The sequence below is a fragment of the Artemia franciscana genome, chromosome 11 (assembly GCF_032884065.1).
Source record: "Artemia franciscana chromosome 11, ASM3288406v1, whole genome shotgun sequence".
NCBI lineage: Eukaryota > Metazoa > Arthropoda > Branchiopoda > Anostraca > Artemiidae > Artemia > Artemia franciscana.
This window is the reverse complement of record NC_088873.1, coordinates 13,990,740-14,009,488: the sequence shown is the minus strand read 5'-3', so window position 1 is coordinate 14,009,488 and position 18,749 is coordinate 13,990,740. Positions and strand designations below refer to the sequence as shown.

The following is an 18,749-nucleotide window of genomic DNA, read 5'->3' as shown; positions in this document are numbered from 1 at the left end:
AAACAAATCCAACAAAAATTTTGGGATAGCCATTCTTCTCAGCGTAGGAAATTGTGTCTTTGAGGATGACAATCCCCCCCAGCCCTCAGGGCAAGGGTTGCAAGTTATGCCCTGGGGGCACATAAGGTTTTTGCAGAAAGGGTGGTCCTACAAACCTCAGAAGGAGCTCATTGGATTGGTAATCTGAAGTTTTAGAATCCTTTCTAAGAGCCAAAGTGATCGGATGGCAGTCAATCCCCCCCCCTCACGTCCATCATTTCTGCAAAAGTTACTTGATCAAAATTTTTAGTTAGTCAATTTGTTCACCGTAGTTGAAAGCCTCAGTAATTATGTCTTTGAATTTTAACCCCCCTCCTGATATATATATTTATGAATATTTTATAACAGTTTTTTTTATCCCAAGAATTTTTTTATAAATATTATTTTAAGAACAGTGTATTATTTCTTAATTCATCTTTATCTGCTATATTGTTGTACTGTTTCGGGTAGTACATTTCCTTCTCATCTCCATCATATTCGAGTTTTGCAGAATAAAATGCTTCGAGTGTTATGCGGTGTTAGTTTTAAAGATTCGGTACAACAGAGATATATAGATTGAAAAATCTTGTCTTTAGAAGAACTTATTACTTTTTATCGAAGCCTGTTAATATATAAATATTTTCGAAATTATTTACCAGTATGTTTTAAAAGTATGTTTGAATTAGGAAGTGATATTCATACATATTTTACGAGATTGTCCTGTGGTGGCGCAGTGGATTTGACCTTAGCTAGGTAATACGGGACCCAGAGATCGAATCACGCTGCAGGAATGCACTGCAGGGCCGACGCAGGGACCATAGTAGTCAAGAAGCGTCGTTAATTCTTAAATAATAATAAGATATTTTACGAGACAGTCCAATATAATTCGTCGTCCGCTTGCTATTACTCGGAGACCTCAATTTTCTATTCAGCACTTAGGACCCCATGCATGGAATTGTTTACCTACGACTTTAAGAAACATGGATAATTTTGTGAATTTCGGCGGGAATTAAAGCTATTTTGACTTAATATTTATGGTTTTGATAGTCGAATGGACCTCAAGTGGAGCCAAGATGTTGGTTTTGTTTTAGGTGATACTGGTCATGTGGTTTTAGTCTCTTTTTGTTCCGTCTTTTTTACTTTTTTGAACTGTAATCCCCTATCGATCGAAATGCAGGGTATTCGAATATTTTTTTTTCTTTTCCTATTCTTTTCTTTTTTTTCTTTTCCTTTTCTTTTCTATTCTTTTTTTTTATTTTCCTCTCCTTTTTCGTATTGTTTTTATTTGTATGTGTAACGGGGTTGTAAGCCCAAAAAAGCTTTGCTTCGGGCCATTTGCTTGTTTTGTTTATTTATATTGATAAATCCATCTTTCTCTCTCTCCCTCCCAGAGCCCCCAGGGTAAGGGTTGAAAGTTGTACTCCGAGGTCATATAGGGTTTTCATGAAAAGGGTGGTCGCACAAACTTCAGGGGGGTGGGGGCTCATTGGATTGGAAATTGAAGGTTCTAATGCCCTATTTAATAGTCAAAAGATATTGGAGGGAAGCTATTCCTCCTCACACTCACCATTTCCCCAAATATACCCAATGACAATTTTGAGATAGCCAATTTTTTCAGCATAGTTGCAAGGTCCAGTAATTGTGTCTTTAAAAATTAACCCCTTCCCCCTCCCCCAGATCCCTCAGGGCTAGGGTTGTAAGTTATGCCGCGGGACTACATAAGGTTCTTATGAAAAGGGTGGTCAAATAAACTTCAGAGGGGTCTCATCGAATTGGAAATTAAAAGGTCTAGTGCCCTTTTTAATATTCAAAAGTGATCAGAGGGCAACAACCCCCTCACCATCATTTCCCCAAACACAACAATACACATTTTGAGATTGTTAAGGTCCACTAGCTATGTCTTTGGGGATGACGACCCCCTCCACACACACACAACCCTCAGGGCAATGGTTGTAAGTTATGAACCAGGGCATATAGGGTTGAAATAGAATGGGTTGTGGTACAAGCTTACGAGGGGACTCACTGGATTGGAAATCAGAAATTCTAGTGTCATTATTAAAAGTGGAAATGGATGGAGAGCAGCTAGCCCCCCTTACTGTTTACATTCACCCAAATGTATCCGATGGATATTTTGGGATAGCGATTTGTTCAAAAACAGTCCAAAGATCACATAACAAGGCCTTTGTGGTTGAAACAACTCCAAAGAGTTTGGGAGCAAGGGTTTTAAGTTATGATCCGGTGGTATATAAGTGTTTTATAGAAGGGCTGGTTGTGTGAATTTTAGAGGAAGCTCATTAGATCGGAAACGTATTGTTATAGTTCCCCGTTTAGAGTCAAAACTGATGAAGGACATCTAGCAGCCCCCTCATTGACACCCTCTGTTCCCCAAACGCACCTCATCAAAATTGTGAGGTAGCTATTTTGTTAACAATTGACCAAAGAACATATAGCAAAGGCTTCAAGGTGGATACAGCCCTCTAGAGCCCAGGGGCAAGGGTTGCAAGTTTTCCCCTGTCATCTAAGGTTTTTAAGGACCGGATGGTCGTATAAACTTCGGATCAGATGAAGATCGTTCGATTGGAAGTCGGAATATCTAGTGCCCTTTTTATGAGTCAAAAGTGAATGGAGGGCAATCATTCCCACCCCTATAAGCCTATTGTTCCTCGAAACACATTCAATCAAAATTATAAGATAAGTATTTTGTTCAGCATTGTTGAAAGGCCAAGTAATTATATCTTTAGGGATATCAACCTCTCCACAGTTCTCAGATTAAGGCCTGTAAGTTAGGCAATTGATTCATTGATTACATATAATATATGTTATTGAGAAAGGTATGTATGTTTGAACTTTTTTCCAGAAAGACGATGGGAGTTCATGTGAGCCCTTCACAGAATGTTGAGGAGAGTGCTGAACTAAATTAAAAACACGTTATGTGCATACGGATTGTCAAAAGGGTGTAGCTCATGGGTGACAGAGCACTTTAATTCGGAACTTTCAGGAAATAATAAGAGAGATAATCAAAAGGGGAATGTTTGCATGCTACCACTACTACAATCACCACTGCTACTACTGCTACCGCTACTATCACTACTCCATTAAAATATACAGGGAAAATTTAAAATAAATCAAAAGATGTTATGTGCATCTGCATTGTCAAAAGAGCATATCTTAAGAATCGAGATACACTAAAAAGTTCTCAAATGTATATCTAAAAAATTTTCATTTAAGATCATTATATATATATATGTACACTAGTTGTTGGGGTGGCGCTTCGCACCCCCGCCCCCCAATCCCCCCGCGCGCGTAAGTCGTTACGCGTCAAATTAGTTACGCGCCATTCTAGTTGTGTCCCTGTGTCCCACCTGTGAATATAGATAGATATATTTATGTTTTTAACTACGTAAAACTTGCGAATATACAACATTCTTGGCTGTCCCATTGTCTGTGCATATAAATAGATTGTCAGGCTTACCGACTCTTGAAAACGCAACATATAACTGTCCATGGGAAAAACAATTTGTATTCAGATCTATACCTCATTATTCTAATGATTGCCCTTGAGCTTTGTTGATGGTGATTGCTAATCGAACATTCCCTGTGTCCCTGTCGACATTTATATACCCCCCTGTGCCCCCGGCGTCCCCGTTGTAGTTGTGTCCCTTTGTCCCGGTCGTCATTTGTGTCCCGGTGTCCCAGTCTGTAATTTCTCTTTAAGTGTCGGGGTTGTCATTTATATTCCCTATGTCCCGGTGTCCCGGTCGTCATATATATTCCCTGTGTCCCGGTCGTCATTTGTGTCCTGGTGCTTTGTTGATGGTGATTGCTAATCGAACATTCCCTGTGTCCCGGTCGCTTTCTCTTTGAGTGTCCCGGTCAAAGAGTGTTTGAGTGTCCCCCCGCGCGCGTAAGTCGTTACGCGCCATATTAGTTACGCGCCATCATTTTTGTCCCGGTCGTCATTTGTGTTCCGGTGTCCTGGTCTGTAATTTCTCTTTGAGTGTCCTGGTCGTCATTTATATTCCCTGTGTCCCGGTCGTCATTTGTGTCCCGGTGCTTTGTTGATGGTGATTGCTAATCGAACATTCCTTGTGTCCCGGTCGCTTTCTCTTTGAGTGTCCCGGTCGTCATTTATATTCCCTATGTCCCAGTCGTCATTTGTGTCCCGATGTCCCGGTCTGTAATTTCGTCAGTCGAAAACATGACGTCAGTCGACACACAAACATGACGTCACTCGACACACACACACACAGACAACTTATTTATATATATATAGATATGTATATATATATGTATATATATATATATATATATATATATATATATATATATATATATATATATATATATATATATATATATATATATATATATATATACATATATATATATATATATATATATATATATATATATATATATATATATATATATATATATATATATATATATATATCTATATATATATATATATATATATATATATATATATATAATATATATATATATATATTTGTTTACATAGTGTTGGGAAGAAATATGGAGCCGTTTTGGAGAAAAAATAAATAAATACGCTAAAACACAATTATTGCTCGGTTATAAAGATAGTAAATCCGAATAATAGTAACTGATAACTTAAATTTTAATAAATACAATTTAAATTTAAAAATTGAAATATGTTTGCATTATATTTTAAAAGCTCTTTTCCACACCTTCGAAGTTGTAGAGGTCAAGGGGTGTTTTTTATATAGAGGTATCGCCGGTAGTCACTAATCTAGTGACGTCATTTGGTGGGGGGGGGGTAAAGCCCTTCTCTTATTTTAGGAGAGGCCCCAAATCAGTATTCACAACTCTTATTGGTTTGATTTGAAGTGTGAAAAAAATTGTGTAAAAAAGTGTTCTCAATTAAAATAAAGCTGTTTCCAATAGAACTTTATTTCAAACTTATTGTGAGCCTCATTGCCAAACAAATTTTCTTATTGTTCCCTTTTCAGATATCACGACACAATTTTATCACTTTATTTTAAAGCCACGGTGATCAGCTTTCATTACAATAATGAAAAAAGAATTCACCAGTGCAACAGCACAAACACAGAAATAAACGCACACCATCAAATCAAACAAAAAATATAAACTGTAAAAAATGATAATAAGTATCAAAATTATTTTGACTTTGTAAAAAAAAGGAAAAACAGAAGAAGAAAGGAAAACTGTTTTCCTACATTAGTAATTAATATAGATCAGTACTTGAACGAGGCTTTAACCATATTCATCCATTCAATTATAGAGGTCAAACAGAATAGCCATACACAATCAACCGCAAAGAATAATCCATGGACAGGTCGTCGTGTCGTAAGTAAGTATAAGTCGTCATATACCAAATGTTAAAAACAATAAATAAGAAAAATAATTCAAAGGCAACATCCCAATACAATGGCTCATCAGGACAAAACATACTTGCCTGCAGGGTTTCGGCACTTTAAATTCCCTACCCAGACAAGCGGCATGCCTACGGTAGATTCCCTACGGTATCCCCGTCCTAGGTATCACCCCAGAAATAAATGCCTATTAAAAACGAATGTAAAACAACTAAATAACTCCAAAACTAGCCTATCCTACCTTGGTTTTGGCCCTTGTGTACTTATGTTAACCTGCATGATCATACCTATCCACAATGTATATTAATACTGAACATTTATTACCATGTTACACTATTATCAAATTTTCTCAGTCGGTGCACATGTAACCTAAATAAAATTCAAGGAAAAGAGTACAAATTAAGACCTTCTGAGAAAACAACATATGCAAAATATACCGCAAAATCCGCTATCACAAATCAGGGACTCGCTATTATTAGTAGCAAGGAAAGCGAAATCATCCAAAAATTTCCTTAAGTATTGCAAGGTAATTCTTTCAGTATCTACTTAAAAGTTAATTATAATGAAAACTGAATTTTTAAAATTGCCAAGTTAATTTATTTGCAGAAAAACCTCTTAAAATCAATTTTCGGCTTTAAATTTTGCATCTATTTTTAAAATCAATATAATTACTAGAAACCCTTGCATATCTAAGTAATTGTGAGTAAAATCCTGAATATGTGATATTTGAGTGTATATTACATTCAGGGAACGGGAAATTAATCACTTCAAAATCAAAATCATCCGTTTTGTTATACATTTTAAAACCTAATTTATTATTATCAGAAATATTAATATTCAATCTAATAAATGATCTTCTAGACCTGTGTCATAACTAGGTTCAAGAATCAGCTCTGATAAATAAATATTTTTAGAAATATCAATAAATTCCTTACAATTTAAAACCAAAATATCATCTAAATATCTTTAATTATTTGGCAAAGCATGTTTAAATTGCTTGGAATATTCTTATCCATCATGTATTTATAGTGTAGTTGACTTAAAAACAAGTCAGCTATAAATGGGCTGGTATCCCCCCCCCCCTCCACGGGAATTTCCACATTTTGATTATACAAATTACCATTAAATCTTATATACGTATTATATAAAACAAATTCTAATAAGTAAAATCATATCTAGGCTAAAACATCTCAAACTAACTGTAGTGCTAAAGAATTTTATCCGTCTAGCCTTTTTTTTATTATAAGTGTCTATTTTTAAGAACCTCTTACTAGATAAGAGGAACGATTTCTTGATAACCGTTTTTAAGCTTTCTATTACTGCATTAAGTGATAGATTAGTATACATTGTTTCAAAATCGAAAGAATCAATTCTTTTGCCGAAACCATTGTTAAAGAGTCTATCACCTGCAGTGAATTATTAGCACTCCAGTATGGATTAAAATTAAAAAAATTTTTAATACCAGAACAATAGGTTTTAAGTTTATCTATAATTCCCATTAAAATTAAAAAGAGGTCGGTAGTGGCAATTCAAGTTGGACATCTAGCTGCTCCAGCAATAAACCGTGGTATAGGGGGATTTTTGTGAAATTTTATAGTCCACTATAGGAAAGGGAACTTTTCATCATTGTCATGAATTCTAATATTAAATTTTTTAACAATATTTCTTCTGTTTTTTCAGTTATATTTTAATCCTCTTATTTTTCATAATTTTTTTGAATAGAACTATTCTGAACCTGAATTTTTTTTAACTTAGAAATTTTTTTTAACTTAGCGAATTTTTACTTGGAAATTTTTACAACTTTTTCTCCATGTGTTAAAACGACCACATTTATATAACAAAAGAAATTAGCTTGTGATATTTAAGAAATACGAAATGAAAATGATATATGCATGTTACCCATAATAAATAATGCGTGCAGTGAAACATGTTCTCTTTCCCAATAACAAATACTATATATAAACAATGGGTAAAATACAAGACTAACATCCCTCGCCCCCAAGGGCTTTTGGGGTGTTGTCATCCCCAGAGACATAACTATTGGATATTTTAACTTTGTTGAAAAAATCTCAAATTTTGATCGGATGCTTGGTTTTCCTCCAGTTATTTTTGACTTTCGAGATTGGAACTAGAACTTTCGATTTCCAATCGAACAAGCCCTTCCAAAAGGTTTCGAAAAAACTCCTTCCTTACGAAGTGCCTTGGTCGATAAGAATTAAAATTAAAATAAATAATATACTGCTACAACTTCGCTCTTTACGTGGGTAGCGCTATTGCGCCGCCTATGATTTTCTGAATATGCCTGAATCAACAGGCAACTAAGAACTATTAACAAAAATAATAAAACAGACCAAGGGATTGCAGTTTCAGAACTTTGTAAGACCATAAACAGAATATTCCTACTAGCCTTTATTTAGTGTTCTTGTCTGATTTACAATTGAGACGCTGATGTTTTTTTTCTTTTTTTCTATCGCTTAAGATGATAATTAGACATTGTTATTGTGACTCGGTTAATTAAATTTTCTTTTTGTTATTGAAGGTTAAACGAGTTTTCAAATAAAGGAATAAATTAATTTATAGATTTTTTCCTTTTTTAGCCATTCAAATAATCTCCCATAATCTTCGATCAGATATACCACCTAAATATCCCATAGCAAAATATTTTGGTCGTTTTCGTTTGATAAGGCTAAATTTCTCTCTCTCACAACTTAGCACAGAAGTATCGATGTTGGAGTACCAAAGAGCTTTAATGAACTCTTCAGTTTATTCGGATTTGAGCGATAAGTCGCTTGTCGTGTATTGAACAGGTTTGGAACTCCTTCTCGATAGGAAAAATAGGCGTCAACCAGCGGTATGCTGCCGAAGAAAATCTTTGGCATGGCAAAGCACACCACCTTTTCCCTTAAGTACAGCTCTTTGCAGTCGTGAGGCTTCCAGGTCTATGATACAGATGTCTATGTGCCCCATCCTATAATGTTAGAAAATGGTCGGGTATCCAGGTGCTTTAGGCCATGTGCTATGAAACTCGTACACGCTAGAAGCCTTAGAGGCTAATGAAAAACGATTAAAAGCATCAAATTGATCGGTACCATAAATTACTTCAGTTGGGGCCCTTTATTACACACATTTTGTCTCTGGTTTAATTCCATATCTCGTGGCACAATCTTTGTTGAAAAACTGGAATAATTAAATAGTCCAAAACGCTGCGAACATTACATTTGGCACATAATTTGAATAGCCAAAAACAAGGGATATTTGGGTAAGAAGAGATCGAGACCACTTATGAAATAACTTACCTAATAAAAACAGTAGTGCTTAGTACTCTTAAATTTGGTAAAGTTCATGACTAGGGCTTTTATTTGATCTTGGAAAATAGGCGAGCATAGTTGAAATAAGGTGGGCTAAACGGGACTGTCAGTAGGCTATTGGATCCGAAGCCTTAATAATTTCCTGGAAAGGTATTTTGATGCACCTTTTGCTAGCCGATCTATATTTAAAGGACAATGACAACTGACAACCTTTGCAATCTGTTTTCTAAAGTGAACCATGTAGGCTAAAATAGATCTGCTTAAATGTGACACACACACACAAAAAGGTTTTATGTATTGTAGCCACCTCATTCAAGAAGCAAATTTAGGTTAATTCAAATGAAATATACCTAAATAGGATGAAAATGAAATTATGGGAACTACAAAAGATACTTATGGAAATTAGGCCACCTAAAATGCATTCAATTATATGATATTTAAATGCATTCTAACCTAATCAAAATACCAACTGCATATGTTAAATATTCTATTGAAACACACTTACATTGTGGTTTGTCTATCTTAGAATAAGCTGATTATTACCAAGCGCATACTAAAAAACAGAAAAAAATCAGGGTTAATTTCTAGTTAATTGACTTCTTGCTATGTCAGAAAGGGTTTGTAAGGAAAATGAAACTTTCAGGGATGAATCTATAGACTAAAGTATGTCTTGGGAAGTTATTTTGAAGCAACTAGGCCTACCTCCACTCCTTCTCCCTCTAGAGGGCCCTGACCTTTGATGACCTTTAAAAATATGTGCATTATAAAAGTGAAACCTTGCACAATAGATCTTCTGCTTAATTGAAGTACAACAAAATTGTTTCCAGCTTCAGAACTTTAGCCAATTCTGTTTTATAAGGTCTTAAAAATATGCAAATAAATTTCCTAAATTTTGAAAAAAAAATTAATATGACTCTGAATTCTACTCAAATAACAGGAATTGCATTTTCAGAACTAAAGGCAAAGAAAAAGCAATTAGTAACTGAAAATTAAGGTAGAATGTTGTTTTGTCCAAATTTCAATAGGTATAGACCTGTCATATAGGCAAATTTCAGGGCCCTCTAGAGGGAAAAGGAGTGGATGTTGGTACTTTAAAATACCTTCCTAGGGTATGCTTTAGCCTGTAGACATATCCCTGAAAGTTTCATTTTCCTAACCTAAACCCTTTCCAAGATAGCAAGAAGTCAATTAACTGGAATTTTACCAAAATCAGTTCTAATCAGACCAAGAATTTGATTATGGTGGTTATAATACATAAATGCAAAAGATAGCCTATATGTTTTTAGCCTTGCACTTTTGCTCTTTTGATTGTTATCCAATTAGGTAGCAGTAGGAGAAAGAAGAGTGAAACTGTACATTTTGAGGATTTTGATCCCTTCAAGGCAAATTTTTAAAGACACAAACTTCCTTTTTATGCAAATAGATAACTCAGTTCACTTTTCTTGTTGATTTTTTTTCAGTGACATTCATTGAGTAGGTTTTTGGAGATACTAAAAAAATGTATGACTTCTTCAAGTGTCCAAAGCTGCCTCAACAAGGCAGCATTTCTGGACTAACATTGCATTTCTGGCATTCTAGCATTTCTGGACTCAATGTTGAACTTATATAGAGAATTTCTGGACATTTATTAATTAATACCTATAATATTTGGTTCAAATAATATAAATATTTAATTAAGATAATATACAAGTTAAATGCCTCATTAAATTTATTTTGTGGAAAATTGGGCCAAATAAAAGAGCTTTGACTGTTTGCCCAGTTCCTCCTACTGAAAGCAGTGCAGAAAGCTTTATGATACAGTCTTGAAAGTCAGTTTCTGTACAATCTCAACATTCAGGGAAGATGAACTTCCCAGCAGACTTGCATATGTCATTTATTTTTGCTACTCTACCACTTATTTTTCAGTTTCACCAACAGCAGACAGCAGAGTTTTGCTTCTTTCCTACCATAAACCTTACAAGCACAAAACCTTACAAGCATAAAACTTTACAAGCACAAAATTTCCACAATAAAATTCTTCATCAGTCTCAAACTCACTGATACTTCCACAATGTAAAAACTTGTCTTCCAACTCGTCATTGAGCTGCGTGTCTATTTCTGAGATGCTTTCTCTAGTTTTGTCAGCAATGAGTGAAATCTTTGACTTTTTTATGCTACTTTTTATTTTTATAGTTTTTGTAAAGATCAATTTGCATTTTTGCCTGTGGATATAGTCTGATGTTTTCAGGAGTTTGGATCATAGGCAAGTTTTATGTTGTAATGATAGAAAATACTGTTCAATCTTGAATACAGAATCTTAGAGTTAGAAAAAACCATGTAAATAACAAGGAGGCTTAATCTTGGACAAATTTAATCTAAGACAAAGATTGTTATGCAGAATTATTGTGTTTAAATAGGTAAGTAACTTTTGCAAGTAACATTGTAAGGCAAGGTATAACTTTTGTTGAAGCGCAAATGTTGAAAACAAACTTCTGTCAGTATGGGGCAAAACTGGACACCACAAAAAGTGTATAGAATATCCAACAAAAAAGTGAATTGAGTTACCAGATCTTGATGCCATTTTGAAAATTTATTTTTTCATAGATATCAGCCTGATATTTACTGATTAAAGTCCATATGTAAGTTTCCTCCAAGAGATGTAATTTGTAATTTACTATGCCAGTCACAGGAGGCCATTGTAGTGCCATCTGCAATTGCCACCAGTTCATCAGAGTCACTGTCCTCATTGCAAGTTTCTTCACCACAGCATAGTTTGCAGCACCTTGAAGTCCTGAAATTTGGGTTTAGGTCATTTAGATGAAATAAAAATAGCAGTGGACCTAGGATCAGTTAGTGGTTGTTTTTTGAAGTGAATCAAAGAGCCACAAGAAATGTGCACACCCAATGAACCTTTAATAGGAAACTAGAGGAAACAAACATGGATAGCTACAAGACACAAGAAAAATGGGAAAATGAAACACTTTGGGAAACACATCACTCATTAGGCAAGCAAAAACAACATTTTGACCAATTTCATTCTTACCCATTTCTGCTGATATGCCCATAAAATCCACCTTATAATAATTATACTTTCTACACCATAATTTAATTTTATCTTATCAACTATAACAGCAAAAAAATCAACAAAAAAAAGAAAAAAAAATCAATTCATGAATGCTGTTAAATCTTTAAGAATCAGAATCAGCGTTGGCAGATTGTGTTGTTATTGATAGTTTATGTGGATCAAAGCAGCCATCTGAAAATTTGGTCACTGCAAATTTCAAGACTTTTTGATATCTAGTCACAATCTTATTCCTTGCTGGACTACACTTGTCTCTATGACCCTTTCAGCTGGTGATTTTGATGTTATCAATTTGTCCCCAACAGCTACCAATTCCTTTCTTCTCTTACCAAGCTCAGCTGGTAAGTCTATTGACACACAAAAACCATCTTTTTAAGCCTTCCAAACTCCTTCATAATGACTGAGCAATCTGTGTTATCAAGACTGACAAAGATCAGCTCAGCTACTTTTTGTTTTTACATAGTTTGCCACAGAGTTGGGCTGGCTCCTGACTGGGAGGGATCTGTTTTCTTAGAAATACAAGACATGATACCTATACATAGCTGGTTGGCATCTGTAATTCTGAGTCTAGACTGGAAGAATGTCACTATGGTATCTTGCAGGTTTTCATTTCCTTCTGGAGCCCCAACACCATGCATCAGAATATTATTTCCATCTGGCGTACATTTCCAACCATAAAGCAGGTCTTAACATGAATCAGTTAAGTTTTCAGTAGTTTGTTCTCAGCATTTTATTATTTGTGTGGAGTTTCGAAATTACTGCAGCTGCTCAATGCTCATCAATACGACAATCAAAGAATTATTTTGTCACTGACATATTGATAATGATTAATACTTCTTTGCCTATTCAGTAAGGCCAAAATGCTATAGAGTAAAACTCACACGCAAAGGCCCCCTTTACGTAATAAAACCTGTTATCACTTGGGGCCCACTTTTGTCAAATGTAGGTTCTAAAAAACAACTCCCCAAAACAATCCTTTTAGTATAGTGTCTCTGTGAATTGCTGACATGGGGCGTGGCTAATTCACATTCATTTCACTCAGCAAAACAAATCTCTGTATGAATGCTAATTAAATACAAAACAAATATAACTGAATGAGAGTCCCAGAAATTAATCCAGGGCCTCAATGTTGGCCCTAGTTTCATTTATGAAAGTTTTATCCTCCCAATTGAGCTTCTTTCAAATATAACAAGAAGCCCTTCATCTAGAATTTTAGCATAATTGCAAAAAAAACACCAAAAAAGAAAGCAAATGCAATTTTTCACAGTTGTGTTTTTGCAAATATCCATTTCCCTTGCTATCGCGAGTTTCTAAATATTCCTTATTTATGAAACTACCAATATCTCTGCATATTGTAAACTTAATATGTATAATTTTTAGAAAATGGCCAATGATTCAAAAGACTATGCCAAAGCCATATTCTGTCAAAAATGCCCATCAAAGATTCTAGCTGAAGGATTCGGACAGCACCATATCCAGGAGGTAAATTTGTTCTTTTAGATTGCATTAACTCACTTGTTTTGAAATGATTCATAACACTTATTTGCATATTTTCAAAGGGGTTTTTGCAGATACTGGAAAAAAACTATTACTAACAATTAGTAAAAATTCTTATTAGCAAATTTAGTTCAGTTTCATGATTGATTTCGTTAATCCAGCCAAAAATTATTAATTTTTATAATATAAAGCGTATAATGATAATAATTCATCTTAATTTTGACCAACAAATTTGCTTTTACGCACAAAGAACAACTTGCAAAAACAATTGTTGTTGAAAATTACCAACAAAAAGAAGTGTCTTTGGTCCATTGAGTTTTCAGAAAAAATTCAAAATTAAAATAGTATGAATTAAAATTGTATCTTTGAACAGGTTAGCATTTAAAATTTGCTAGATTACTGGAGTGCAAATAATAAAGTAATGGTAAAATTTTTTAAGCATTTGTATACTTTTTCTCATCATACTGTTGATTTTTTGGGTCAATTTTTCCTAGATTGGACGATTTTGTTTTATTGCCAGTCGTTTATTTCATTCGGAGTCAAATTATTGAGCGTAATTTTTTAGTTGGGCATAGCATTAATGTATTTGTTTTAAAAACACTCATAGGAAAAATTCTGGATTGTTATTTTTTAAAATACAAGAAACAGAAAACAGCATTTCTTTTTTTGTCAAGTTAGTTCAAGAGTAATCCTACAGCAACGTTTTTTTTTTATTTTCTGAGAAATTTGATTCTGTGAAAAATAGTCTTGGTCAAAGACCAATGAAGCAAGCAGCAAAGCGTATTTTACTACTCTTTCCTTTTTTTACTTTTATTTTACTACTCTTTCCTTTTTTTTTTACACAGTTCTGTATCTTAAATTGTATTTCATCCCAATAAAATATGCTTTGACAGTGTTATAGGTCTTATTTACTTCCCTTTTTAAGCATTGATTAATGAAATCATATGAGCAAGGATACACAACTAGTAGAAGTGATTTTGTAGAGTTTGCAATTTATTAATTCTGAATGCAATTACTACAATTATAGCAGTAGAGTCCAAATCCTGTTCTGGAGCATTAAAAGAATAAATTTATTTCCCTTTTTAAGCATTGATTAATGAAATCAAATGAGCAAGGATACACAACTAGTAGAAGTGATTTTGTAGAGACTGTAATTTATTAATTCTGAATGCAACTACTGCAATTTTAGCAGTAGAGTCCAAATCCTGTTCCTGGAGCTGTGAAAAGAATAAATTTCGAACCGTTGGATTTTCAAAGGCATGACTCTAACTTTTATAATTTACATGTCAAATTTAGACTCCTACCTTTAAATATTATATTGTAGCACTTTTCTCATTGCCAAGTAAAACTTGCTCATTTTGAAAGGAAAAATGTTGCGATGACAACCCAGAAGCAGTCCATATAAAGATTTGAAAGATTATCTGAGCTACAATTGTTGAATCCTACCAACTCTGACTTCTAACTGTGCAAAGTTAAATTCTTTGCTCTGACACTAAGGCTTTAATTTCGAATAAATAAGGCTTCTTTAGCTTTAAGTTGATGCCAGTTGTTTAGTTAAAACTCCATAAAGCAATTACAGAGGCAACCTAAGTAATTTTTCAAAGAAAAGATTAAACTTTTTGTAAATCCCACTGGTTTTTTACATTTTTTCTAGACTTTTCTTTTCTATTTTCTAGGTAAGCCTACCAAAACTGACTTTAAAAAAGGACACAAATGAGGTTGAAACAGAAGATGTCTCAGAGTTTGTTGCAGTCAAAAATATATATGATTTTGAAAATGTGGGGTTTTCAAATACTGTTGAATCCAAGAAATATCTCATCTGTGCTGATTGCGAAAGTGGTCCTATTGGATGGCATTGTACTGAGACCAAAATAAGCTATATTGCACTATCAAGAGTGAAACAATGAATTTGACAATTACGAATGTGATTTTATTCATAACAGGCTATATCGATTTGCGCAACAAAGTAAAAAAGACAAAAAAAATGTACCCTTTCTTTTTAAATTAAAATAATGTCATTTTTCATGAAAGCATAAAAACTGGCTGCAACAGCTACACCAACGCTAATAATTACAAACTCCATCATGTGACGTTTAGAACCTTTCTTGACAGCCAGCAGTTTCTTCTTCTGTACAGCCATTTGGTGCATCTTGGCTCTTCGTTTCATTTCCAGGGCATATTCTTCTTCTTTCATTTTCCTGAAAAAAAAAGAAGAAATATATACGCTCTGACTTCAATATCTAATCCCTTTTTGCTTGAATTTGCTTAAGCTTTTTGGGTTATAGATACACTTATGAATAACATATCATTCCAGCTTTCCCCTGAGTTGTGGGGGTGGGGGCTACCTAAAATTTGCCTTACATTAATTTTTCAGTTTCTTCAAATTTTTTAAACACGAATTAAAATTTTGCAGAAGAGAAGAAATTCGTACCAGGAGTAGCGCAATATCAATAGGAAAGAGTCGAGGAATAAAATAGTCTGTTCTTGTACTTTACTCCTCCTGATCATCTGATCATCCTGATACTCTACTTCTGATCATAAATCTGACTCACATTATATTGTCTTTTTTTCCTATAATGCCCTGTTACCTTTTCTGTCTAGTAGCTGTTTAAGCTTCACTTCTGAGAGTTAAAACAAAGGGGGAACAATACATGCACTATTAATAGAAGCAAAGGTAGGATTTCTTGAAGCAAATCATACTCCAGTCACATTGCAGTCAATAACAATGTGGTATTAGGAAATTAATGAGACAAATTACTACCGGAGTCTGATCTAGGCAAGACTCTTGTTTCAGTCTGATCCTAGACTCGAGCTTTATATGTATATCGAAATTCGATACAGATCGGGAATTTTTGTAAAAAAAAAGCCACAAAAAGGATATTTTTATACTTTCTTCCTAAAAATCTTATGGATAGAAGAGGAATTGAAACCTCGTTTATAACAAACAAAACTACCAGTCTCTGAGATTTTAATCCGATGATAACAGAGGGCATTTCAACTATTGTATGACTGATTTTTATGAGGCTGAAAGAGACACAGGAGCAGATGAAGATGTGACTGCAGTCATGATTGTCTCAGTGGAGTGCAGAGGTTTGTGCAGGAGCTAAGATTTTTTTTTCAAGAGAAGATAAAAACTATAGAAAAGCTGATATACAGTCTATTGCGGGGAAAGACGAGTAATTTCACGTTTCACGCATTATTTACAGATTGGTTTTTAGTTTTTGAGGACAAATACCCTTTACCAAGTCAATATCCTCAGTTCACACACAGAAACTTTCAATAAGAAAAAGCTAGGAAGGAAAAAAGAAGAAGAGATGATATATATATATATATATATATATATATATATATATATATATATATATATATATATATATATATATATATATATGTATATGTGTGTGTATGTAATATGCACTTACTTTTCTGCCAGATAATCTTCTACATCTTCAAGTATTATCTTGGGGGGCATATCACAGTAAAACTTGGTTGCAATGCCAAACAACTGTTGCCAATTTGTAACTAATGAGGGCAACTGAAAATAGCCAAGAATAAGACAAATAGGCACGTACAAAGAAATTTCTCTGTGAGTGAGGCGGATAAAAAGATGAAAACAGAAGAATTGCAGGAAATATAGGGAATTAAGAAGGCTTTGGATTACGTGGAGGGTCCCCCTCTTATATAAAGACTCCTTTTATTTTTTAAGATAGTTTTGGTGTCGTTCCTTGTTTTGTCTTAACTTTGCCATCGTTCTTATTATTTTTTTAAACTCTTTTTCCTTCTCACCCACTAGTATTTTTTTAATTTTTATCACATAAAAATTGTGAGCCCTTTTCTGACCACTTCTGAATGTTCAATTGCTTCCACATTTTATCAGTACCGTGAAAATAAAACTACCCATCTTTTATATTCCCTCTTGTATAAATAAAACAATATAAACAGGTCATTGGGCACAGCAAAGAGTATAAAACAAACACTATTATACAAGATTAGATAGTGGAACGGTAGGAACGGTTGCCTGTAGCCGTGGTAATTTAGGTTCGAATCCTAGAGAGAAGAGTAATAAGACTGTTCAGTCTTAGAGAAGACTGAATAGTAAAAATAATAAATATACGGAAAAAATAAATAAATTCGTTTTCAAAATGGACTAAAAACCATACTTTTTTTTCTCTCTCTCTCTCGAGAATCCATGAATATAAATGATAAAAAAGGTCGCCAAACAGCCTGAACCTTACATAACTTAATCTTTTCAACTCCTTTCCATCAAAAGTCCAATCCGTTTTGCGCCCCTCGTTTTCACTTGTATTCATAGATTATGGAGAAAAAATTAGTTTCTAATTTTTAGTCCATTTTGAAAAACAAGTTTAAAGAAGAAGTATTTTTATTAATATTTTTTACTTCTGTGTAGGAACAAACAGGACACTGTATGAGGTGTTTTATGAAAATGACATTGTATTATATTTCATTGCTTACTATATCATAGTGTAGAAATCAAAAATTAATCAAGATTGTAAGGAATAAATATCAGTTAGAAGGGTTTTGAACCCTACTCGTCGCCGAACTCGTAGTTGTCGTAGAAGTTTCTACGACAACGCTTTCTATAAGAACCTTATATGCCCCCAGGGGATAACTTACAATCCTTGCCCTGAGGGCTGTAGGGGGGTTGTCATCCTCAAATACATAATTTCCGGACCTTTCAACTACGTTGAACAAAATGGCTATCTCCAAATTTTGATTGAATGTTTTTGGAGAAATGGTGGGCGTGGGTGGAGGGTTAGTTGTCCTCCAATCACTTGACTATTAAAAAGGGCTCTAACTCCTTCAATTTACAATCAAATGAGTCCTTTTTGAAGTTTCTACAACGGCTCTTTCGATACGAAGTGACCTGGTAAAAAAAAAAATTAATAATACATTGTGCCAACATCGTTCTTTACTTAGACAGTGCTATTGCGCTGCCTATGATAAAGTACTTTTGAAGTACTAAATTGTACCTTTATAGTACCAAACGGCTTATTTCTTAAATTTTTGTTTTACTTCAGTTGGGAAAATTGACTCCAACTTTGCCCCTCCCCCTAGGAATTTGACGAAGTTACGCCTCTGTCATTCTCGAGAAAAGAACGGGAACTTTCCAAATCCCGTTAAGCTCCAACAGATGCGGCCTTAGGGGGGGGAGACAGAGCTCTCGCCCTGAGCACAGAAATTTTAGCTGTGCAAAATTTCAAATAAATAATCTAACGGGTATAATCATTTTGTGGTTTTTTTAAATTCTATCTTTATTAAAATAAAGTTGGAAAAATTTCGTTAATAATTAAAAAAATTTGTTAAAATTTGGCCTGAAAATTTTTGGAGATAAGGGGGATGCTGATTCAGCTTTAGCCCCGAATGCAAGAGAAGCCAGAACCGTCAGTGAGCCCCAAACTTTCCCAATTAACCTCGCAACTACCAAGGCAGGGATTAGCCAAAATGATTTACCAAAGACTTCTAGTAAAT

At 34.2% G+C, this 18,749-nt stretch overlaps 2 protein-coding genes across 2 annotated transcripts in view; one reads left to right on the top strand and one right to left on the bottom strand.

The window, feature by feature from the left end:
* Positions 1-8,894: 8,894 nt before the first annotated feature.
* LOC136032851 (guanine nucleotide exchange factor MSS4 homolog) lies at positions 8,895-15,298 on the top strand. The gene is made up of 3 exons (XM_065713262.1): positions 8,895-8,941; positions 13,143-13,244; positions 14,936-15,298. The coding sequence occupies exons 1-3, from the start codon at positions 8,897-8,899 to the stop codon at positions 15,164-15,166; spliced, it is 378 nt and encodes a 125-aa protein (XP_065569334.1). The 5' UTR covers positions 8,895-8,896; the 3' UTR covers positions 15,167-15,298.
* The window catches only part of LOC136032850 (TBC1 domain family member 20-like), a 47,676-nt gene continuing 44,094 nt past the window's right edge, over positions 15,168-18,749 (bottom strand). Inside the window, exons 8-9 of the mRNA XM_065713261.1 lie at positions 16,682-16,794; positions 15,168-15,457 (exon numbers count right to left, since the gene is read on the bottom strand). Of these exons, the coding sequence (XP_065569333.1) occupies positions 15,259-15,457; positions 16,682-16,794 (312 nt within the window). The 3' untranslated portion in view covers positions 15,168-15,258. The remainder of the gene's footprint in view (positions 15,458-16,681; positions 16,795-18,749) is intronic.